General features: G+C 46.4%; 1 protein-coding gene across 1 annotated transcript; it reads right to left on the bottom strand.

Annotated features, from left to right (window-relative positions):
- Positions 1-298: 298 nt before the first annotated feature.
- ACTG2 (actin gamma 2, smooth muscle) lies at positions 299-24,181 on the bottom strand. The gene is made up of 9 exons (XM_012788665.3): positions 24,132-24,181; positions 14,863-15,024; positions 13,175-13,303; positions 9,410-9,520; positions 9,054-9,138; positions 7,180-7,341; positions 6,194-6,385; positions 3,680-3,861; positions 299-519 (listed from the first exon to the last, which is right to left on the bottom strand). The coding sequence occupies exons 2-9, from the start codon at positions 14,986-14,988 to the stop codon at positions 376-378; spliced, it is 1,131 nt and encodes a 376-aa protein (XP_012644119.2). The 5' UTR covers positions 14,989-15,024; positions 24,132-24,181; the 3' UTR covers positions 299-375.
- Positions 24,182-25,559: the final 1,378 nt, after the last annotated feature.

Raw genomic sequence — 25,559 nt, 5'->3', positions numbered from 1 at the left:
AGCACCAGCTTTGGAGTCACATACACTTGAATTTTCATCTTGGTTCTGTGTGATCTTCAGCAAGTCCCTCACTTTCCTGAGCTCAATTTCCTCCTTTGTAACATGGTAATAATATGACCTACCTCACAGGTCATTATGTGGATTAGAAATAATGTGTGAAAATAAATATTAAAAAACAAAATTCAGTGATTCACTAGGAGGCCAAAAAAGAAATGATAAAAGAAAAAAAATGTGTGAAAAGTCCTTAGCACTGTGTATGAGCCCCAGCCCTGCAAAGAAAGAGCCCCACGCAGAGAAGTCAGGCTTGCAGGTTTTAATGTTTCATGACTGGTAACAGAGCAGTCTCGAGCGGACCCTCAGAGAGGCTGCTCTGACTTAGAAACACTTCCTGTGGACGATGGAAGGCCCTGCTTCGTCGTACTCGGGCTTGCTGATCCACATCTGCTGGAAGGTGGAGAGAGAGGCCAGGATGGAGCCCCCAATCCAGACCGAGTACTTCCGCTCTGGGGGAGCAATAATCTGCAAAGAGCAAATGTGGTGAATCACAATCAGTCCCCAAGGATAAAAGACAAAGTGGCCCAGGAATTAACCTGCCGTGCTGCCAGGCTGTCCTGGAGAAGCACAGCCTCCATAGTCAGAAACGGGCAGGATACACATCGTAGAGATTAGATTATTGCTTGAAATCTTCATGCCCCCACCCCTGCCTTTGCTCCTCCATGGGAAGAGTGCATTGCTCTACCCTGCGACTTTGGGCTGGGCCATGTGTTTGCTTTGGCCAATGGGATGTTAGCAGAAATCACACAAACAGGGACTTGAAATGCGCTTGTGCACTTGGGCACGCTCTCTTGCACCTCTGTCATCTTCATGAGAAGAGCTGCCCTTGAGGAGCTGCTAGCCCTTCAGCCTGGGCCCCATAGTGAGAGACGTGGACTTGACCTGAGCTGTCTGGACTTGCAGTTGAAACAGGGCTGCTTATCCAAGCCTGACCTTAATCAGCTGACTCCCAGCTGACCTGCAGATGCATGAGCATTACATGCTTATTGTTATGTGCCCTGAGATTTCAGGACTATTATTCAGCAAAACCTGACCCATACAAACATCTAAAGGGGAGCCCCGTTCTGTTCTTGCCTGAAATTTGGATGCATGGGCAGTTTGGACTGGGCTTCCTCTGTTCCTGAGTCTAAACCAGTCTCCCCAAATTCTGCTCTGAGCTTTATCTGTCAATGGCCAATTATGACTGAGAAGTTCTTAAATTCATGCATACATTGTGCCTCCTTTCCACTAGGAGTCCTGGGCTTGGCCTTTAGAATTTGGTTGTCATGTCAAACAACTTTGAACTCCACCTAAAAGTAGGTCTAGAAGAATGATTCTTCTACTAATGTCCAAGTTTCTGAAGGGTCTAAGAATTCGGTGCTAGAGCAAACCAGACTATAAATTGATTTTTTTGTCTCCTTAGAATCTCTCTATATATTTCCTAAATTGCAGAGACCATAGAATTGCAGAATAAGAAGGATCTTTCAGGCCAGGTGCAGTGGCTCACCCCTGTAATCCTAGCACTCTGGGAGGCCAAGGTGGGAGGATCCTTTGAGCTCAGGAATTTGAGACCAGCCTAAGCGAGACCCCTGTCTCTACTAAAAATAGAAATAAATTAATTGGACAACTAAAAATATATATATAAAACATTAGCCGGGCATGGTGGCGCATGCCTGTAGTCCCAGCTACTCGGGAGGCTGAGGCAGAAGGATCACTTGAGCCCAGGAATTTGAGGTTGCTGTGATCTAGGCTGATAACACGGCACTCTAGCCCAGGCAACAGAGTGAGACTGTCTCCAAAAAAAAAAAAAAAAAGAAGAAGGAAGTTATTTTTCAGGCTGACAAAAGTCACCCAGATGCTCCTTGAACAGATGTTTCAAGGACTGGGAATGTACAGCTACTAGGAAGGTAACAGGTTTAATTGCTGGGCACTTCTGATTGTAAGAAAACTCTGGCCTGTCCTAGGCTTTTGTTTCTAAATCTCAACCCCATGCCCACCCTAAATCTCTTCTTCTATGACTTTGAGGCTCACCTCATCCCCCTCAATTCCTCTGCACAAATCCTGCTGTCCAATTTGCTTAGGGTGCTTGTATGAGCACACACTCCCCTGGGCACCTTTGTTCATTCTGCTTCCCTCACTTGGGGTCCCTTTCTCCTCCTCTTGTCTTATTTAGGTTGCCTCCCATTGACGGTGTCTGTTAATGAGACCCTAAACTCAGCAAAGGCTAGCACATGCTGCTAAGCTCAGACAAATGGCTCATGAACTGGGAAATGCACCAGATCATTGGTGGTTGGTTATCAGTGTAGGTGGTGGGGGCAGCTCACACCTGTTGAACCAGAATCTGGGGGTGAGGCAGGTTTGGTATCCTGACACACAGTTCTGGCAGAAAGCCTCAGGCCTAGTGCAATGCTCACCATAGGGCGGGCCTCAGTGAACACACTGCTCTGTGGCTCTGGGTGAGGGGAGCCACAGGTTCTCCCCAGTTTCCTGGTGGCCTGCTCTGCTTCCCTGTGATGGGTAGGGGAAAGGCCTGGGGCAGCCTTCCCATGTGAAGAAGGTTCTTAGAATACCGACAGAGAACACACTTCCTCACCTCAGGCCTGCTCCCCAGAGGCTGGCTTTACTGTGAGACTTTGTAACTTTGATCTAATTTGTTATTTCTATTCCCAGTTCTTTCAACCTGGTAGCAGTGGAGTCCCTAGAAGCCCTAAAAAGGTCTGAATGCTTGTGTGAAGACCAAAGGCTGGGAGAAGCTCTCATCCTGCCAAGGCCTAGGAGGTGAAATGCCAAATGCCCTCCTGGGAAGTGGTGTGGGGAAGGCCGCAGCTAAGATGGGACAGTAGATCAGAGGATGTCCAGGAATCAAGGCTTAGGGCCAAATGTCCTCTCCTTGGAAATTTTACCCTCCTCTAGGGTAACATTCAAGTCCTTTTATTTTATTTATTTTATTTTATTTTTTTTTTGAGACAGAGTCTCGCTTTGTTGCCTAGGCTAGAGTGAGTGCCGTGGCGTCAGCCTAGCTCACAGCAACCTCAAACTCCTGGGCTCAAGCGATCCTTCTGTCTCAGCCTCCCGAGTAGCTGGGACTACAGGCATGCGCCACCATGCCCGGCTAATTTTTTCTATATATATATTAGTTGGCCAATTAGTTTCTTTCTTTTTATAGTAGAGACGGGGTCTCACTCTTGCTCAGGCTAGTTTTGAACTCCTGACCTCGAGCAATCTGCCCGCCTCGGCCTCCCAGAGAGCTAGGATTACAGGCGTGAGCCACCGCGCCTGGCCTCAAGTCCTTTTAAAGTTTAAAGATGCTATCATGTGACCTCCTTCTTTTCTTCCCTTCTATTTTCCACCCTAGGATTTCCTCCCTCCACCCCCTCAATAGTCTCTTCATCCCAAATTCTTTCAACCCCTTCTCATTTGACAGCCAGGTGACTAAGTTTGAGATCCCATGCTAAGCATGTCTCCAGTTCATCAGTGTCCAAGGATCATAATCCCCCAAGATGAAACTGGCTCCAGTCCAGGACGGTACCAAACCTACTAGAGCAGTGAGCTCCTGGGCCTGGCAACCTGGCCCTGAGCATCTATCTCTCAGGTAGGCAGGTCTTTGTACAAAGAACAGGATAGAGGGAACTGGGACAAGACCCACCTTGATCTTCATGGTACTGGGGGCCAGGGCTGTGATCTCCTTCTGCATCCTGTCAGCAATGCCAGGGTACATGGTGGTGCCCCCAGAGAGGACGTTGTTGGCATATAGGTCCTTACGGATGTCAATGTCACACTTCATGATGGAATTGTAGGTTGTCTCGTGAATTCCAGCAGACTCCATGCCTAGTGGAGATCACAATATCTAGTCAACACTTCATGAATACTTACACCTCCAGCTCTTCAAATGACCCTTCTTCTGTTGTTGCAACTACCCTAGTTCAGACCCTTAATATCTCCCAAAAGGATTATAAGATCAGACCCCCTACTTGGTCATGGCCCTGCCTTTAGTTTCCCCCATTGTAACTGGTCTTTCACACTGTTGCCCACACTATTTCTAAAGGAACACTTTAATCCCATCATCTTTTTTTCCATAGCTTTGTTGAGATATAATTCACCTACCATAAAATTAACCTTTTTATTTTTATTTATTTATTTTTTAATTATTTTTTTTATTTTGGCATATTATGGGGGTACAGATTTTAAGGTTTCAATAAATGCCCATTTCCCCCCCTCCCCCCAAAAGTCTGAGTCTCCATCATGACCATCCCCCAGATGGTGCACATCTCACTCACTATGTATGTATATACCCGCCCCCTCCCCCCTCCCACCTGCCCAATACCCTATTACTGTAGCACCTATGTGACCACTTAGGTGCTACTCAGTTAATACCAGTTTGCTGGAGAATATATCTGGTGCTTGTTTTTCCATTCTTGGGATACTTCACTTAGTAGTATGGGTTCCAGCTCTAACCAGGAAAATATAAGATGTACTATATCACCATTGTTTCTTAGAGCTGAATAGTACTCCATGGTGTACATATACCACATTTTATTAATCCATTCTTGGATTGATGGGCACTTGGGCTGTTTCCACAGCCTTGCAATTATGAATTGTGCTGCTATAAACATTCGATTTATTTTTTTTTTTTTATTTTTTATTTTTTTTTTGAGACAGAGTCTCACTTGTTGCCCAGGCTTAGTGAGTGCCGTGGCGTCAGCCTAGCTCACAGCAACCTCAAACTCCTGGGCTCAAGTAATCCTTCTGCCTCAGCCTCCCGAGTAGCTGGGACTACACGCATGCGCCACCATGCCCGGCTAATTTTTTTTTTTTTTTTTTAGATATATTAGTTGGCCAATTAATTTCTATTTATAGTAGAGACAGGGTCTCGCTCTTGCTCAGGCTGGTTTCGAACTCCTGACCTCGAACAATCCGCCCGCCTCAGCCTCCCAGAGTGCTAGGATTACAGGCGTGAGCCACCGCGCCCGGCTCAAAATTAACCTTTTTAAAGTATACAGTTCAGTAGATTCTAGTAGATCCACAAGTTGTGGAACCATCACCACAATCTAATTTTAGAACTTTTTTTTTTTTTGAGGCAGAGTCTTACTCTGCTGCCCAGGCTAGAGTGCCATGGCATCAGCCAAGCTCACAGCAACCTCAAACTCCTGGGCTCAAGCGATCCTACTACTGCCTCAGCCTCCCGAGTAACTAGGAATACAGGCATGCGCCACCACGCCCAGCTAATTTTTTCTATATGTTTTTAGTTGTCCAATTAATTTCTTTCTATTTTTAGTAGAGATGGGGTTTCTCTCTTACTCAGGCTGGTTTTGAACTCTTGACCTTGAGTGATCCACCTGCCTTGGCCTCTCAGAGTGCTAGGATTACAGGCGTGAGCCACCGTGCCCGGCCTAATTTTAGAACACTTTTAGCACCCCAAAAGGAAACCCCATCAGCAGTTATTCCTATTTTACCCTCCACTGCTGCCCCAGCCCTAGGTAACAACTAATCTACTTTCTAGCCCTAGAAGATTTGCCTATTCTGGATGTTTCATAGAAGAGTTTGGAATCATATGCTATGTGGTCTTTTGTGTCTGAGTCCTTTCACTTAGAGTAATGTTTTCAAGGTCCATCGATGACATAACCCATATCAATGCTTCGTTCTCTTTCATTCGGAATAATAGTCCATTTTATGGATATACCCATCATGTCATGTCTAACAGCGCCCCATCGCCTACAGGTTAACATCTAGCTACCATAGCCTGGTAGCTAGTGAAAGGCCCTGTGTGCCAAACCAGCTCTTGCCACCTGCTTGACCTCCCTGCTTCCAGTCTTTTGTCCATGCAATGTCACTCCATGCTGTAGGTAGAAGAATCTTCTTAAAGTACAAACTGAACTTGCTACACTACTGTCTGAAATTTTTTTCTGTTTTAACCTCATTCTTAGCCTCATGTTATATTCCCCATCCTGCTTTTCCTATGTCTTGATTTCCTTCCCCTTTTATTTAAAATTAGATTTTCCCTAGTAGAATTGTTTCTATATTTTTGGTCCTTCCCAGGAAAAGGTGGGTATGTATAAATAATAAACAAAGTGTCCATGACTCCTGGTGTTTCTCTTTCCACCCCACACCCACTTCTCCACCCTGCCCTCCTGATTAATCAAGCGCTCAGCAGGTACGTCACCAATGAAGGAAGGCTGGAAGAGGGTCTCGGGGCAGCGGAAGCGCTCATTGCCAATGGTGATGACCTGCCCGTCTGGCAGCTCATAGCTCTTCTCCAGGGAGGAAGAGGATGCTGCTGTGGCCATCTCATTCTCAAAATCCAGGGCCACATAGCACAGCTTCTCCTTGATGTCTCGCACAATTTCTCGCTCGGCTAGAAGGAGCAGAAGTGACAGCAGATGGATACTCAGCTCTGTTAGTTTGGATGTCCCATTTTGATCTCCATAAAAAACTCCTTCTTACATCTACTTTGGATTCAGTCTTAGGATGCTGATAGAATTGCCCCAGAAGAAGTTCAAGGGTCTCTCTATCCCACGTTAATTTTTCCACTCCTCTTTCTAAAGTGGGAGTTCAAAATCTTAATTCCCAGGAAAGACTTTGCATGTGATTTCTGACAAAGCCGCAGGCCTTCCAGGACACCTTTCTGGTCTAGACTCAGACTTATAGGTTGTGATCTTACAGACTCTAGAAAGGCCCTAACCTAAACACTCCTCTTGCCTAGATGGGCCACATGACACCTTCCCCTTAGACCTCACTTACTCCACTTGTCCTCAGATAAGCCATGGGCACCCCTAGGTAATGAAACACATCACCCCCTCTTTCCTACCAGTCAGCCTTGCGCAAACTAGCCTGATCCCGGCGAGGACGTGAACAGAGGTAGCTGTTTCCTATGGGGGTAAAGGTAGGCTCAGCAGAGTGCTGCTTAGGCAACTAGGCCTGAGCCAGGTCCTCTCCCCAGGGCATCTTGATCAGGAACTTTCCTCCTTAAAGGCTGCCTTGATTATCTGGTCTTATCCAGGGGCCCAGCTCTAGCTTGGGGTCTCCTGGTCTATACCAAGGAAGTCTGAGGACACAGGACCATAGAATTTTCATCAGTCCTGAGAACTTCTGGTCCTAAATCAGATCTGGTTCTGAGCTCAAGTCAGAATCAGGAATGGGGCTGGATACCTGTGGTCACAAAGGAATAGCCTCTCTCTGTGAGGATCTTCATGAGGTAGTCCGTGAGGTCGCGGCCAGCCAGGTCAAGGCGCATGATGGCATGGGGCAGAGCATAGCCCTCATAGATGGGGACATTGTGGGTGACACCATCCCCTGAATCCAAGACGATGCCTGTGGACAGAGGACAGGACCTAGGAAAAGCTCATTATTGTCTTTCATCTGTCTCTTTCTGGGGCCTATTACCAATGCCATTCAACTACCATGTTTTTCTTTATCAGTTAAAATTCACCCATCCTGAGAATTATCAATCAGATTTCTTATTATTTTTTTTTTTTATTTTTTTATTTTTATTTTTTTATTTTTTTTTTGAGACAGAGTCTCGCTTTGTTGTCCAGGCTAGAGTGAGTGCCGTGGCGTCAGCCTAGCTCACAGCAACCTCACACTCCTGGGCTCCAGCGATCCTTCTGCCTCAGCCTCCCGAGTAGCTGGGACTACAGGCATGCGCCACCATGCCCGGCTAATTTTTTATATACATATCAGTTGGCCAATTAATTTCTTTCTATTTATAGTAGAGACGGGGTCTCGCTCTTGCTCAGGCTGGTTTTGAACTCCTGACCTTGAGCAATCCGCCCACCTCGGCCTCCCAGAGAGCTAGGATTACAGGCGTGAGCCACCGCGCCCGGCCAGATTTCTTATTTTTTGTGTATGTTAATTTTTTTCCTCCCAAAAGAGATGGTAAGCCTCTCGAAAGCAAGTAAAATGTCTCTGTTTTTTCTTATGCATACTTGTCAATTTGCATTAATCTAGACCACATATTCTTTAAGTGAGATTGAATAGTTTACACATCCTTTAGGCATAAAATTAACACATATATACATATAATCAGGTCTGGAAGGGGCTATGAAAAACAGCCAATTTGAAAAAAAATTAACATTTCCTACTGATGAAACTTTAAGCCATGAAAGGAAGTAAGATTTTTCAATGTGGAAAATCTTTCTTGGTCTAATGGTCATGTCATAATTGATAGGAAAACACTAGAATATCACCATTATTATATAATATCGTCCTGGATGTTCTAGCCAATGTAATAAGGCAGAAAATAGAAATAAGAGGCATTACTACCAAAAGGAAACAGAATTATCATTGTTTGCAGATGATGTGGTTTTATATGTAGAAGACCCAAGAGAATCAAATAAGAGACCACTAAACCTAATTAGATGGTTCAAGAAGGGCCAGATGCAAAACAAATACCCAGAAACCAGTAACTTACTCATATGCAAATATCTTAATCACTGCATATTTTAAGAGACAACTTAAAGGTCTAGCAAAAGAGAAATGGCATAATAAATAAATTATGAAACCATCATACAATGACTGCCATGTGGTCATTAAATATGACGTTTTCTACAAAAAAAATCAAGTGCAAAGTGCAGGATACAAAACTGTACATGTCATGTATTTCCCCTTCACTGTTCTTATCATCTGCAGTGAAATTTTCTTTTACTGTTGCACGCACCCCCTCCCCCAAATGGTTAGCTGCATAATGGTAGGTCTGTCTTATTTGTCAGTGTATGCTCAAGGCCTGGTACTGTGTTTTGCGCATTGTGGGGAGTGCTGGAAAATATTTCATGGATGAATTAATGAATGGATAAATCAATGAATACATAAGGAATGAATGTTTGAACAATGTTTCTAGAAGCTGTCAAGTCCCTGCTAAAGATTACTTTTTACTTTGAAGTTGCCTCTGTTTCCCTGAGCACTTTACTATGCCAAGTCCCTGAACTTTGTTCCTTTGATTCTTCTGAGCAGGAGCCTCTGCTGGAGCCCAGCTTTCCTCTATTTCCCCTGAAGTGAGAAAAGGAACAAATTACAGGTCTACTTACCTGTCGTGCGGCCAGAGGCATAGAGGGAGAGCACAGCTTGAATGGCAACGTACATAGCAGGGACATTGAAGGTTTCAAACATGATCTGAAAGGACAATGAAGAATAAAGGATTATTTGACAAAAATCACAGCACGTCTTGGCCTACAGAGTAGTTTGCAATCTTATTAAGGACAAGAATTATGCCAACTTGATACTTCTTTATCCCATGCCGACCTTCCATTCATCCTGGCATGGACTATGCACATAGCAGGTCCTCACAGAATTCTATCGCGTTAATGTATGAAGAGGAGAAAGTATCTGGCCAAGCATCCTTGTTGCATTCTTGTGCTGGTGCTCAGGCCTTCCAGCCTCTTACCTGGGTCATCTTCTCCCTGTTGGCCTTGGGATTTAGGGGAGCCTCCGTGAGTAGGGTGGGGTGCTCTTCAGGTGCTACACGCAGTTCATTGTAGAAGGAGTGGTGCCAGATCTGGTTGAGACAAAAGCCAGATGAGTCCAGCAGAGTTTGAGTGACATTCCCATGCTGGGGGAGTGTGGTACCATGTTAGACAGGACTGTGCTGGATCTAGAGGGGAGAACCCTTAGCCCTAGGAATTTCTGGTTGACATTTAAAGGGTATTCTTCTCAACTTTCTGCCTGAGTCCCAGGCAGGACTCAGACCTGGGGTCAATATGCTTTGTGTTGATTATTTCCCTTTAAGTTTCCCTCCTCTGTTTTGTGCTCTTGGGGCCGAGCATAGGGCATCACTCAGTGCTCATTGCTTTCTGGCTTCTGGCTATGTTTGGAGGAGGGAAGATACCAGCAGGAGACTGGAGAGTGGGAGGAGAGTGAGAGGAGAGAGGGTATTTCTCCTGCAATGGTGTGGCCCTCCACCAGCACAGCTCCTGTTGGGCGGCCCCTCTTCCAGGGCTCCAGTGACACTGACCCGCCTCACCCCTTCAGGCTTAAGGGTGTGAAAGCTCCCACTGTTGCTGGTGCATGGGAGCCTCAGCACCTCTTTCTGGTTGCCTTAACCCCGCTCACACCTCTGTAAGCAGACCTTCCTTTCATCGATTTCAAACCCCGGGCGGAGTGTACGCTGTCTCCTGCTGGGAACCTGACTGATCCCCTCTCGCTCAGATCTCACTGTTTCTTATTGACCAGGCTGGGGCTCTAAAGCAGGGTTTCTCAACCTCAGCACTGTGGCATCTCAGGTTGGATAATTCTTTGTCGTGGGGGGCTGACCTAGGCATTATGGGATATTTAGCAGTATCCCTGCTCTCCTCCCACTAGGTGCTATTAGCACCTCTTCAGTTGTGACAATCAATAATGTCTCCAGAAACTGGAGAACATCATGTTAGTTCTAACAAGCCAAGCGCAGGAAGACAAATCTCGCATGTTCTCACTCATATGTGGGAGCTCATTATTAAAAATGATTGATCTCATGGAGACAGAGCGTAGAATGATGTTTACCAGAGGCTGGGAAGGGTATCAGGGAGAGGGGGATACAGTGGGGGTGGTAAATGGGTGCAGAAGTATAGTTAGGTAGATAGAATGAACAACATGCACAGCAAAGTGACCATGATCAACAATAAGTTAGGGTATACTTCAAAATAACTAAAAGAGTGGTATTAGAATGTTCCTAACACAAAGAAATGATAAATGCCTGAGGTCATAGATACCCCAATTACCCTGATTTGATTAGTTCACACTATATGCTTGTGTCAAAGCATCACATGTACCCTATAGAGATATATACCTATTATATACCCATAATAAAAAATTAAAAAGTATCTTAAAAAAACATCTCCAGACATTACCCATTGTGCTTTGGGAAGCAAATCCTCTCAGTTAAGAACCACTGCTTTGGAGGAAGTTATGTTTTCCCCCCTCTGTGTTCAGTTCCCTCTTCAGTGATCCGGGATGACCAAAAAGGAGTCTTTCTTTCAGAGGGACTCGGCAAAGAGTGGCAGGGACATGGGGCTCTGGGTTCCCCAGAGGTGGGGCACAGTGCCATTTGATTCCATCGGACCCATGTTCTTATGGACCGTGGCTTCCCTCTAGGCTGGTGCCAAATGTGGTGAGGATGGATATGAATCAGACATGGCACCTGGTTCTTGGTTTCAAAGTCCGGAGGGGAGAAAGGCAGTCAAAAAGATACAGAAACCACAAAGACACAAACCACATTTTACATGAAGGAAGAGGCAGGAGAAAATCATTTTCTGGGGGATTTCAGTGGGCAAAGGAAGGTTTCCAGAGGCTGTGAAGGGCACCTGACGCAGAGGACATGGCACAAGCAGAGCCCTGGACTGTGCAGGTTTCACAGGAGCATGAAGGACGGCAACTGGCCCTGAGTAGGGGATGCTGTGTTTCTAGGCTGTGCTTTCCAGACGCCCTGTCTCAGGGTCCCCTGGGATCACTGCTATGGGTGCAGGTTTGTAGGCTCTACCCCAGACCCACTGGATCAGTGGTTTTAGGTGTTGGGCCCAAACTTCTGCACTTCATTTTATTTTGGGGAGTTTTTTAATAAAGTACTTTAAAAGTTGAAGATGTTGATAATTTTAAAAATTAGAAAAATCTTTTTAATAGAAATAAAAATCTCCCATATTTCCATCACCTACCTAATGACAAATAGCTAACATTTTGGCTTTTTTTCTTCTTTCTAATCTTTTGTCTTTTTGTATTTTTAAATTTATTATTGTTATTATTTATTTCATATACATTTAGTTATTTATTTGTTTGTTTACTGAGACAAGGTCTCACTCTGTTGCCCAGGCTAGAGTGCAGTGGCATCATCTTAGCTCACTGCAACCTCAAACTCCTGGGCTCAAGCAATCCTGCCACTTCAGCCTCCCAAGTAGCTGGGACTACAGGCATGAACCATGGTGTCTGGCTGTATCATATGTGCAGTGTGTATCTCACATCCAGAGTGACTGAATCTGGATTTAGAGAAATGTATACGTGAATTACAGATTTCAAATCAACATTTCTGGTTGCAGTCTGCTAAGTAAGCCCTCTATTACATTTCAAAAAACAATCATTGCTCAGTCAACTGTCAGAAAAATTAATCAAAAAGAATATTAGAAAGGCTCCATTGGAATTTTGCACACATGACTTTGTTTATTATGAACTCTACCTTTTAAAATTTATCTCCCCTTTTTTGTTCTTGAACAAAAAAACCTTCTAGAAACCCCTAGGGAGTCCTACTTAAAATTTTCATTAGAGAATCATCATAATAATCTAGCATCAGAGCACCTATCTGAAGTCAAGATGGGGACAATGTAATGGAGAGAGAGCTATCTGCCTCTCTGGAGGCAGCATTAGCATTTTAACCACTTCGGTATGAGCGTCGACTATAGTCCATAGCCATAGATGAACCGAGTGTTGACTTTAGCCAATAGCTGTGAGGTGACTTTTCTAACTTTTCATTTATCAAAATAAAATTGTGAACATTTAAAAATAACGTAATTTACACTCCCCGTTTGTGTAAAAAAAATAAAATAAAAAAAAAATAAAAATAAAGTAATGAAAACATAGATGTATATGTTACCTATTCTGATTTACATTACAAGCAAAGCTGCCTGTAAAGTCAAACAAGCTTTCAGTGCTTTAAAGCTTTCCTCATCACACAGGAGCAAAACGGATTCGTCGTCAATGCACAGCACACACTATCGTGCCTGTGGACTGTGAGTGCCGGCTGTGGGCAAGGCTTCGCTGCGGTGAGCACCATACCGAAGTGGTTAAAGAAGGGGCAGTCACAACCCTGAGCAAACACTGCAGGAAAGGATGAAGCTAGGGACTGGGTAGGGCAGGTCCTCAGATCCCAGGACAGGGAGTTAGGAACCTGAGGAGGCAAATGACCTGAGCTAAGCTGTGTTCAGAAAGATAAGCTTTGCAGCTGTGTGGAAGCACCCAATTGATTAATTGGGTGGATGGAGCTGGAGACAGCCAGAAAGCCATTGCGATAGTCCAGGGCTGGCAGCCTGGGTTGGAGAAATGGTCAGGGGGCTGGAAAGGATGGAAAGAAGGATGCGAGGAACATTTTAGAGGAAGAGTTGACAGGGCACAGTGGCCTATGCAGTATGAGGCTCATGATGGCATATCATCCTTGAAACAAGCTCACTGAAGGGGAGTCCACAGATACCTTCTCCATGTCATCCCAGTTGGTGATGATGCCGTGTTCAATGGGGTATTTGAGAGTGAGGATCCCTCTCTTGCTCTGCGCCTCGTCCCCCACGTAGCTGTCTTTCTGGCCCATACCCACCATTACACCCTGCAACGCAAAGGAGGAGGAGGGGGAAGGGGGTCAGCAGAGGGCTCCGGGCATTGGAAGGTCTCTGAAGGAGGAGGAGGATGGGGAAAAGAGATTTTCTTCTCCTGGAGACAGGATAGCAGGAACCAAGGATGGAGCAGATACCAGCCAGTGTGCAGGTGACAGGAAGAGAAGGTGGACAACTTCTTGTGGGTTGGACTCTCTTCTCTCTCCTAAAACAACATCATTTTCTGGGAGAAAACAGGGCCCCTCCATAGACTTCTTCCCTTCACCTTAACACAAACACACACGTGTACACACACACACACATACACACACACACACAATTGCATATCCCCTGTGCTTGCACTTTGACATCTCCAAATCCCTGTTCATGCTATTCTCTCCACCTGCTGCAATCCTCCTCCTTCTCAAGCATTCCTTTTTCTCCTTCCCAAGTCCCTCTGTTCACACTTAATCCCTTCCTCTTTTTTTTTTTGAGACAGAGTCTCGCTTTGTTGCCCAGGCTAGAGTGAGTGCCGTGGCGTCAGCCTAGCTCACAGCAACCTCAAACTCCTGGGCTCAAGTGATCCTCCTGCCTCAGCCTCCCGAGTATCTGGGACTACAGGCATGCACCACCATACCCGGCTAATTTTTTCTATATATATTAGTTGGCCAATTAATTTCTTTCTATTTATAATAGAGACAGGGTCTCACTCTTGCTCAGGCCGGTTTCGAACTCCTGACCTCGAGCAATCTGCCCACCTCAGCCTCCCAGAGTGCTAGGATTACAGGCGTGAGCCACCGCGCCTGGCCATCCCTCCCTCTTTCATGCTCTTCTGGTGAGATACTTTGCCTCTATAACAGCCCGTGATTTCAAGTTGGGTGTGTGTGTCTCTTTACAGAGTATAAATTTCCTAAAAGCAAGGGGCTTGTTCAATTGCATATGTTTTAATTTTTCCAAGCCTAGCAACCCCTAAAATTTAAGCCAGACATGATACCATCATTGTCTGCCTGATGGATATCAGGTTTTTTTTTTTTTTTTTTTTGAGGCAGAGTCTCACTTTGTTGCCCAGGCTAGAGTGAGTGCCGTGGCATCAGCCTAGCTCACAGCAACCCAGCAACCTCAATCTCCTGGGCTCAGCTATCCTACTGCCTCAGCCTCCCGAGTAGCTGGGACTACAGGCATGCGCCACCATGCTCGGCTAATTTTTTGATATATATATTTTTAGTTGGTCAATTAATTTCTTTCTATTTTTGGTAGAGACAGGGTCTCGCTCAGGCTGGTTTCGAACTCCTGACCTTGAGCAATCCGCCTGCCTCAGCCTCCCAAAGTGCTAGGATTACAGGCGTGAGCCACCGCGCCCGGCTTGGATATCAGTTTTGGCCCTGGATATTTCTATTTAATGGGTCCTGCTCTATCAGTTAATCACAAAAGGGCTCCCCATCCCCAGCGTGGACACACATGCGCGTGCGCGCACACACACACACACACACACACACACAGAGCTCAGCACAGTCTCCACAGTGCAGCGCTTACTCCTACTGGCCCAAAGCCCAGGATCCAGGGGAGCACACACCTGGTGGCGAGGGCGGCCCACGATGGAGGGGAAGACAGCCCTGGGGGCATCATCTCCCGCGAAGCCCGCCTTGCACAGGCCAGAGCCATTGTCACACACAAGCGCGGTGGTCTCCTCTTCACACATGGCGAGGGCGGCTGAGTGAACTGGGGGCTAGAGCACCTTGGGGGCAGGGAGAGAAGAGAACTAGTCAGTCACTTGTCGAATCATGCTGGAGACAGTTTCTTGGTTTGGGGGCCTCACCTCCCCTGCAACCACGGCCCACTTCCAGGAAGGACAGGTGTGAACCTGGCCTCCCCCCCTCTGGCAGTTGGGCCTCTTTCCTCTTCCCCTGCTGTTAATGGAATTAACTGTATCTCCCCCAAATTCTTGTTGACGTCCTAACCCCTAGTACCTCAGAATGCATTTGAAGAGAGGGTCTTTAAAGAGGTAATTAAGTTTAAACGAGATAAATCCAATATGGCTGGTGTCCAGTGTGACTGCTCCAATCGGATGAGTGTCTTCATGAGAAGAGGGAATTAGGGCACAGGTGCATGCAGAGGGTCGGCCACGTGGATACAGGAGGAGGTGGCCATCTACACGCCAAGGAGAGAGGCCACAAAAGAAACCAACCCTCTGACAGCTTGCAGATGGCCCCCTTCTCACTGTCTCTAGAACTGTGAGAAAATTAATTTCTGTTGTTAAAGCCCCCAGTGCGTGGTACTTTGTCACTGCAGCCCTGGCAAGCTAACCCCCTGCCTTTAAAGATCTGAAATGGCTGCTAAGCTTCCTCCAATGGAATCACTAAAAGACTTGAAGGTTAGGAAAAGAGTTGGAAAACTTTGCTAGATACCTAACAAAGGATTATTATTTACAATATATAAAGGGGTCCTACAAGTCAATAAGAAAGACGTAAATAGCCCAAAAGAAAAACAAAGACTATGAATAGATAATTGACAGAAAGGGAAATGCAAACATCCAACTACGCAAAAAGATGTTCAGCCTCGCTAGTTATCAAAGAAATGGAAATCAAATAAAACCATTTCCACCCTTCATGTTGTTACAATTCAAAGTTTTATAATAGGTATTGGCAAAAGTGTGGGAAAACTGATGTTTTTTAACTAGAGAAACAAGGCCCAGCTGGAGACTACCCAAATGTCCAGATTATGGAATACTGTACTGCAGTTAAGAGCAAGGCACGGCACGTCTAACTGCCTTGGACTAACATGGAAAGATTTCTAAACCGTTCTGCTGAGAAAAGCTCTCTAATCCAGACCACAAGGCCCAGAATAGGATATTCCTATTGATAAACCATGTGGCTGAGCAATGATACAATTAGGCTTATATACAGCTGACTGAGTTGCTGTCACTGAAAGGTGTTAATTAATGGGTCAATGACAATGTCAATGTCAACCTGGAGGCAACAATATGTCTCAGGGCTCCACTTTTGTTCTTTTTTCTTTTCTTTTTTGAGACAGAGTCTTACTCCTCTTGCTTGGGCTGGAGTGCAGAGGTGTCATCCTAGCTCACTGCAATCTCAAACTCCTGGGTTCAAGTGATCCTTTTGCTTTAGCCTCACGAGTTCCTAGGACTACATGTGCACAGTTGGCTAATTTTTCTATGTTTTGTAGAGATGAGGTCTTCTTTTTGCTCAGGGCTGGTTTTGAATTCCTGGCTTCAAGCAATCCTTTCACCTTGGCTTCCCAGAGTGCTAAGACTACAGGCGTGAGAAACCACGCCTGGCCTCTTGATTCTTTCTTATATGACCTTTATATAGATGAATTGGATGAAAATACAGAGCACAGGCTGATCAAATTTTGAGATAAAATGGAGCTGGGAGAGAGTAATATTAAATATGTTGGATGAATCCTAGCACTCTGGGAAGCCGAGGCTGGTGGATCGCTCAAGGTCAGGAGTTTGAAACCAGCCTGAGCAAGAGGGAGACCCTGTCTCTACTAAAAATAGAAAGAAATTAGCTGGACAACTAATATATATATAGAAAAAATTAGCTGGGCATAGTGGCACTTGCCTGTAGTCCCAGCTACTCAGGAGGCTGAGGCAAAAGGATCGTTTGAGCCCAGGAGTTTGAGGTTGCTGTGAGCTAGGCTGATGCCACGGCACTCACTCTAGCCTGGGCAACAAAGTGAGACTCTGTCTCAAAAACAATAAACAATAAAAATAAATAAATAAATATGTTGGATGGAAGAATCAAAATCCAAGATCACAAAAGGCAGAGAAAATGAGCTGAGTCGAACAAGATTAAATTTGATGGGATAGGCTGGGTGCAGTGGATTACTACGCCTGTAATTCCAGCACTCTGGGAGGCTAAGAAGGTAGGATCACTTGAGGCCAGGAGTTCAAGACCAGCCTGAGCAAGAGCAAGACACCATTTCTATGAAACAGAAACAAAAATTTAGCAGTGTGTGGTGGCACACGCCTGTAGTCCTAGCTACTTGGAAGGCTGACACAGGAGGATCTCTTGAGCCCAGGAGTTTGAGGTTACAGTGAGCTATGATGATGCCACTGTACTGTAGCCCAGGTGACAGAGCAAGACTCTGTCTCAAAAATAATTAAATAAATAATTTCATAGGGTAAATATGAAGTCCTACATGTGGATTTGAATAATCAAAGTATGAAAGCTCTTGTTCAGCACCTGTGACCGGATGTCCTTTGACTGTCAACAGTGTGCTCTGGCCAGAATAAAGTTTACCCCCAGCCCTGGCCGGATTGCTGTGTCTAGTTCTTGGGGCCACTCTTGCTGGCAAAGGTATAGAGAAATGGGCTCACACGCACTGCTGGTGAGTGTCAAGTTGTCCTATTTTTCTGCAGCGAAATTCTAAAATACTTATCAAAAGCCTTGAAAATGCACTTATCTTTTGACTTGACAAAAGTACTTCTGAGAATTTATCCTTGTGGAACACTCTTGAGTGAGTAAAATATTTGGCGAAGAGTCTGTTTAACATAGCTTTGTTTAAAGTGCTCAAAATCAGAAACAATCTTAATGTCAAAAAAAGTTATTGAAGAATACATAAATTGGTTTGTTTCTTCTTGTTCCCATGAAGGGAAAGGAAAAAAAGAAAGAAAAATAATAATAAAAAATAAATACATACATAGGTTTGTAAAGTAATTGCCAGAAATCTCCATGCAATGAAGAAAGCAAAATATTTCATGTAATGGAAAAGGTGCAAGTTTCTTTGTTAGGAGAAAGATAGAAGTATGTTCAATGTTTCCATTGTTGGTAAAAATGTATTTTTAACTAAAGAAATTTGAGATCCTCTGTATTTATTATCTACTTAATCCTCAAAAATGCCCTGAGAGAAGATATCTTTAATTCCATTTTATAGATTTGGAAACCAAGCCTCAGAGAAGGTGAACAACTTAGCCAGAGATCTCCTCTCTGGGAAGAGGCCAGGAGAGACAGGTCTGGCATCAACTGCGACAGGTTCCAAAGCCTGAGCATGTGCCTTCCTGGACCTTAGGGAAACTGTCATAACTGTCATAACTTCTCCATGTTTGGTATTTTCCTTTGTCCTATCTGTTTCTCTGGAGCTTTTGGCAGCAAAAGCCCTAAAACAAAAGGGTCTATGTTCTTTTCTCACTATGAACCTTTGAGCCCCTCCCATGCCAGGACCATGTCTGGATTTACTCTTAGTCCCAGCACCTAACTCAGTATTCAGCGCATAGTAGGTGCTATGGTTTCAATGTTTGTCCCCTCCAAAACTTATGATGAAATTTAATGGCCATTGTAACAGTATTAAGAGTTGGGGCCTTTAAAAGGTGATTAAGCCATGAGAGCTCTTCCTCACAAATGGATTAATGCTGTTATCTTGGGAGTGTGTTTATCATTAAAGTGAAAATGCCCCCCCCCCCTTGCCCTGCGGCCACATGAGGACACATCTTGGAAGCAGAGACTGGGCTCTCCCCAGACACTGAAGCTGCTGGTGCCTTGATCTTGGACTTTCCAGCCTCCAGAACTTTGAGAAATAAATTTCTTTCTTTTTTGCCTGAGGCAGAGTCTTGCTCTGTTGCCTTGGCTAGACTGCAGTGCATCATCATACCTCACTGAGACCTGAAACTCCCAGGCTAAAGTGAGCCTCTTGCTCCAGCCTCCCAAATAGCTGAGACTACAGATGCCCATCACCACACCTGGCTAATTTTTTTTTTTTTTCTATTTTGTAGAGACGGGGCCTCGCTTTTGCTCAGGCTGGTCTTGAACTCCTGAGCTCATGCAATCCTCCTGTCTTGGCCTCCCAGAGGGCTAGGATTACAGGCGTGAACCACCATGTCTGGCCTGAGAAATAAATTTCTATTGTTTTTAAACAACCCAGTCTCCACATTCTTTTGTAGCAGCAAACGTGGATTAAGATGAATGCTGAATGGCAATCCCACCATTGAGTGGCCCCTCCCAGACCTGGGATCCCCAAATTCCCACAGTCCAGTCTCAAGATGGCTTGGTCACACTGGCCTGATTTACAACCACATGGGCAGTTTTCTCTTCAACCTGGCTGGCAAGCAGCCCCTGCCCTGATCTAGCAGGTGGTCCACCCGGAGGGGAAAACCACCTGGAAAGCAAGAAGGTGGCCAAGAGGCAAAGCTGTACCTCTGTGACTGCCTCGCTCTAGGGTCCCCCCTCTCTTATATGTGAGTCATAGTTCAAGCTTGTCTGGCTTCTAAATGAGCCCTTTTGTCCGCCCACCCGCCCAGTTCCCCACACAAGGAAAGAGAGACAGCATCGGACTTTTTGTTTCCCAAGCAAAGCAGCAGCTGACACAAGTCACAAAGCAACTTCAAGCTGTCAACAACGTCACTCTGCAGCACTTCAGGTGGCTTTAAATCTGTTTGTTTGAAGGCAGGGGGAGGGCTGGCTGAGGAGCCTGAGGAGTCCCTAGCTGCCCCAGGAAGAAGGGCTTTACCCTGGAGCCAGACTCCTGGAACCTCTCCTGCGGGGAGAAATTCTAAACCTTCCTCAGCTGCTTTCTGGTAATTTGTGGCTCGACTGGAGCATGTCAGCTGAACCAGAGCCAAAGTCACTGTGGTTTCCTGGGGTCACAACCGCTTTGCCCTAGCAGGAAGCTGAGCGAATTGTTCTGGCTCTTAAAGCGCGTACTACATCTGGGCTTCATTGAGGAGCTCACTGAGTTAGAAGTGCAGCTTTTATTTCATCCTCCAAAGGTGGCCAAAAACCAAAGACATAATGAGTGCAAATAATTTGCCCTCTCCCTGACCACCCCCAACACCATGTGAGGACAAAGGTGTTAAAATCCACCCTCCCCATCACTCTGAGGCAGGCAAGTTTGGCTCTAGGGTTCCTCCCACTTCTTTTTTCTTTGCTCTTCTCCCTCCTGGTATCACCCCTTCCTCAGCCCAGTCCATGTGTCCCTCTCTAGCCCTCAGTTTCCTCTGCTATGAAATGGAAAAGATAATATCTATTTCATGAGATGATGAATCAAATGAAATAATGGAAATGAAAGTGCTGCATAAACTATAAATCAGGATAGGCAAACTCAGGTCTGTTTTTGTATGGCCCCACAGGTAAGAATGATTTTTACATTTTTGTTTTTTTAAGAGACAGGCTTTCTGTCTGTTATCTGGCTAGAGTGCAATGACATGATCTTAGCTCACTGCAACCTCCAACTCCTGGAGTCAAGTGATCCTTCCGCCTCAGCCTCCCAAGTAGTTGGGACTACAGGTGTGTACCAACATGCCTGGCTAATTTTTTAATTTTTTGTACAGACATGGTCTTGCTATGTTCTCTAGGCTGGTCTTGAACTCCTAGCCTCAAGGGATCCTCCTGCTTCAGCCTTTCAAAGTGCTGGGATTATAGGAGTGAACCACTGTGCCCAGCTTTATATTTTTAAATGATTGGGAAAAAAGCAAAATAATAATAATAGTCCATGACCCATGAAGATTACATGAAGTTTAAATCTCAGTGTCTATAAATAAAGTTGTATTGAAATACAGCCATGCCCTTTCATTTACATATTATATATGGCTGCTTTTTTCTTTCTTTCTTTTTTTTTATGGCTGCTTTTGTTACAATAGCAGAATTGAGTAGTTGTGACAGAGAGCTTCAGGCCACCGAAGCTTCAAATATTTACTATCTGGGCCTCTACAGAAAAGTTTGTCAACCCCTATTATAAAGGGCAAAATAATAATACTACTGATAATTCTTATTAATCTCTTAAGTAAGTTTCATCAAAACTTACTCCCAAGATGAAGCCTGTCATGTTGGAAGGAATTGAATGATCTATTTCACAAATCAGTGACTACTGAAGGTTGAATTCATGCCAATTCCCAAAGACATTTTCATTTTAGTGGAAAGTTTTAGCCCTAAAAGGAAGGCCTCTCAGATGGTGATATTTCAAATAATATTTGGGGACATATTTTTTGGGTGAGGCCTTCAAATGACATGTAAGCTGCTGCCTATCTATTATTATCTTCCTACACACACACACACACACACACACACACACACACACACACACACACACACCAGCAAACTTGGCAGACAGCAATCACTTCATGAAAACACTGCCACGGTGGAAAATTCTAACAGCTGCTCTAATTAACTGTAACTTCAGGATATCTTTACTGGGTTCATATACATTAATTCAACTAAAAACAACTCTGGTTAGTAGCATTTCTTTTTTTTTTTGAGACAGAGTCTGGCTATATTGTGTTGCCTGGGCCATGTGTTGCCATGTGTCAGCCTAGCTCACAGCAACCTTAAACTCCTGGGCTCAAATGATCCTCCTGCCTCAGCCTCCCAAGTAGCTGGGACTATAGGCATGTGCCACCATGCCCAACTAATTTTTCTATATGATATTTTTAGTTGTTTGGCTAATTTATTTCTATTTTTAGTATAGACAGGGTCTCGGCCTTGCTCAGGCTGGTCTCGAACTCCTGCCCTTGAGTGATCCACCTGCCTTGGCCTCCCAGAGTACTAGGATTACAGGCGTGAGCCACCGCAAAGGGCCTGATTAGTAGCATTTCTGATCCTCAGGAATCTGCCCTTGGTGCCTGCTCTTCTGGCTCTTACCTGGCCTCCCATTCACTGCACCGGCTCAGTCCAGTCCAGACCCCTCTCCTGAGCTCCAGCCCCATCTGCAGACCCTGCCCTGCAGCCGTCGGCATGTCCCCTCCTGCATCTCAGCTCATCACCTCCAGGACTGCTGTCCTCATCACTACCTGGAATTGCCATCCGAAACTCTGGGGCCACCTGCCACTCACCCTGGGGCCTGACACGCTGGTGCCTCCGTTTGCCCTCCCAACCAATCACCAGCCCGTCTTGATTCTGCCTCCACAGCACCAGTGTCACCAGTGCCACCAGCTCAGGGCCACTGCACACGGCAGTAGTGCTCTTGCCCTCTTCCAGCCCACTCTCCTCGCAGCTGCCAAAGCAGTCCCTCCAAAGGACAAATCACTTGCAGTCACGCTCTACATTAAAACCCTTCCTTGCCTGCCCCGCCCCCGACATTGTCTGATCCTTTAGCTGATAAAGCCCTTGTAATCCAGCCCCGCCCACTCCTCTGAATTTAGTTCTCCCCACTTTCTGCCTTGCAAACTAATCTCAGTGGAATCGAGCTACTTGAGTCCCAAAGGCCATGCTTCCTCTTTACCAGGACCACCGTACTTCAGGACCCAGCTTGGGCACCCCTTCCACCAGGAAGCCTTCCCTGATAACTCCTGGGGTGGGTGAGGGCTCCTCCTTACCCCTCTCATATACTTGTCTACTCCATGGTTCTCACTTGTTTATCCATCTCTTCCAGTGACTGTCGAAGTCCCCACACTGTCCCTAAAGAACAGGGACTGTGCCTGGCACATAATAAGTGCTCAATAAGTGTTGGTAGAATGAACTAAGAGAAGGAGGAAAGAAATCTTGCCCCAAGAGCATGCCGTCACACTGCTCATCCTGGTTTCTCAGGCCTGGCATGTAGATTGTCACCACTCATTGCAGTTTCTCCAGTACCTGTCCATCTCTGTCACAGGAAGCTCTGCCTCTTTTCAGCCCAACTAGTTTCAAAGTCCACACCCACATCCAAATAGCACAAGTGAGCACCTCGAGCCTCCCTGTGCAAAGTGCAAGTCCCAACCAGCAGCCTCAGCATCACCCCAGAGCTTGCTAGAAATGCAAATAACCGGGCCCCACCCCGGCCTACTGAACCAGAATCTGGGGTGGGGTGGAGGCCATCTCTGTTTCCAACGAGCCTTCCAAGTGACTCTTAAAGTTTGAGAACTCAGGGCCAGGCCCTGACAGCCTTGGGTGCTTTATGCATGCATTCTCTCATTTAATCCTCACAACCCACTGCCGAGTAGACATTAGTATCATTACTCCCATTTTACAGGTGAGGAAATTGAGGTCACCAGTAACTTTGGCAGCCTGGCAGTCTGCCTCCAAGGCCTGCACCACTACACCAGCCTGCACCAGCTGGAAAGAGATGCTACAATGTCCTGATCATAAAAGTGGAAGGTGCCCCTTGGTCTCATCTTCCTCTTAATTCTTCATGTATGTGTGTCTGTGTGTGTTGGGGAGGGGGGTGACAATGACACAGGCAGGTGGTTTCACAGCTGGGAGTGAGCCTTGGGATGAATGGTTTAACTTCTGTAGGCCTCAGTGTTCTCATCAGAGGAGGACGAATTAGATGGCCCCAAGTTCCTTTTAGCCCTAAAACCTCATGATGGCACAGGGCAAGTGTGACTTTCCCCATCCCTCAATGACCCTGGAGACTTCAGACTGAGAAGAGTCTCCGTCCGCCTGAGCCAAGCACAAATCAGAGGACAGAGAGATCCACAGGGAACTGAAGAAAATACCCTCCCACTCCCAATACAGACATCTCATGGCCCCACGGCTCATGGACAGGGGGACCATGGTTGGCTTTGATTCAAATACCCTGAAAATGAAGCTGTTTTTCTGCAAAGTATCTGCTCCCCTAAAACAGCCTCCCAGACATTCTGACCCATGACAAAGGACGTCAGGATGTCACTCTGCACTGGGAGCCCAGGGAGCAGGGCAAGTGGAGACCATAGGGGTTGTAGCCCAGCCGCCCCCCCAGTCTGAGGGCAGGGAGCAGTTCCAAGATGCCCCTGCTCCAGGACACCCCAAGGCCAGACATGCCTTCTCCTGGCAGGCAGCAGTGTGCTTACAGACACCACTGCGCACCAGGAGCCTTGACGTGTGACCTGGACCAGCGTCACAGAGGCCAGGCCAATCTGGAGGCGCCTCCCGCACCCAGGAGGCCAGGCAGCCCCAGAAAGGAAGAGGCAGCAGGAGCCGTGCAGTACTTACTCACCGAGGGGATGAGAGGTTCTTCTCCCGGTGACCGAGGGCTGGTGTGTCTTTGGCATAAATACCAGAGCAATATAAAACCCCAGAGGCGGATCTTCTTTAAACAGAGTCCCTAAAAAGGCCAGCTGACGGTGTGTTAGCAATATTACCATATAAGGTGTTTTTTTCAATAAATCGCCTTGGGGGGTGGGGAAGGAGGGGTGGGCAGAGAGAATTACCATTTGAAAAATGTATGCAAAAGGACTCCAGTGGCAACAGCCTCTGCGCTGGTGGATTTGTTCCTTTTATGCTGCACTCACATAAACAGAACTCACACCAGGCCTTATAAGCTGCCCAGAGTGAGCCCAGCTGCAGCCCTGCTCCTGGAGTGAGAACCATACCAAGAATGGCAGTGGCCTCCTCTGTCCACACCTCCCTCCTCAGGCCCTGCTGCCGCTGCCCCTGGGTATGCTTGGGACATCCGTGCAGTGTCCCCAAAATGGGTGCAGTTGTGCCTTGTCTGGCACAAGCCTGGGATTGATAAAAGCTAAAGGGAAATGCCTCAGTACCTGGGAAACAAATCCCTGTGCCCTACTCACCTGCTGCCACTTGGCACAACCTCCTAACCCCTGGGCGGTCGTCTGGGGGACTCAGGACACCTTCAGCTCCCTCTGGCACTCCACTCTATCCTGTGTTTCCTTTCCTGAGTGGATTCCCTGTACCAGTCTCTAAAGATTGGGAATCACAGACCGAGGGGTCTGCCTCAGGGTTGAGGCTCTCCTAACAAGACTCACAAGCCTGTAGAATTTTCCACAGTCCTGTGGTTCTTGCTCTTCTTTTTGCAATTCATGTTCTCTCCCTAGGCACCTGGTTCGTGTCCCACAATGTCAGCTACCAGCTCTGTGGGATTACTTTCAACTCCACATTCCCATGGTCCCAAGAGCTCACCTGAGCCGGGCTAGAGTGATCAATCGCTTATTGACAACCCCCTCCAGAGGATTCTACAGCTCTTCAAACTCAGCCTGTCCAAACCGAACCCTTCTCCCCTACCCTCAAAGCTGTGTGCCTCCTGGGTTCCCACCTCTGAATCCTTCCCCTCAGTCCCTCAAGCTAGAAGCCAGTCAGTCTAGAACCCTCCCTGTCCCTCATACTCCCACAACCACCTGGGCGCCCTGCCAGTGGCCCACCGCTCAGAAGTGCCTCTCAGCGCACATCCTCCCTTCCGTCCCTGTGGCCCTGCCCTGCTGCGGGCTCTGGTCCTGTCTGGCTGGAGAGGGCACAGCTTCCTGTCGGCCTCCTTGACTCCGTTCCGTCCGCAACCCAGTGGCTCCCCAAATGGGGGGACTGCCAGAGTGCAGCAGCAGCGTGACATGGGAGTGTGTCCAGAATGCAGATTCTCAGGCTCCCCGGACCTAGTGGTAAGATACTCCGGGGCTGGCCGAGCGCGGTGGCT

Source organism: Microcebus murinus, chromosome 3 (genome assembly GCF_040939455.1).
Source record: "Microcebus murinus isolate Inina chromosome 3, M.murinus_Inina_mat1.0, whole genome shotgun sequence".
NCBI lineage: Eukaryota > Metazoa > Chordata > Mammalia > Primates > Cheirogaleidae > Microcebus > Microcebus murinus.
The sequence above is the reverse complement of the archived record's forward strand: the minus strand, read 5'-3'. Positions and strand labels throughout refer to the sequence as shown.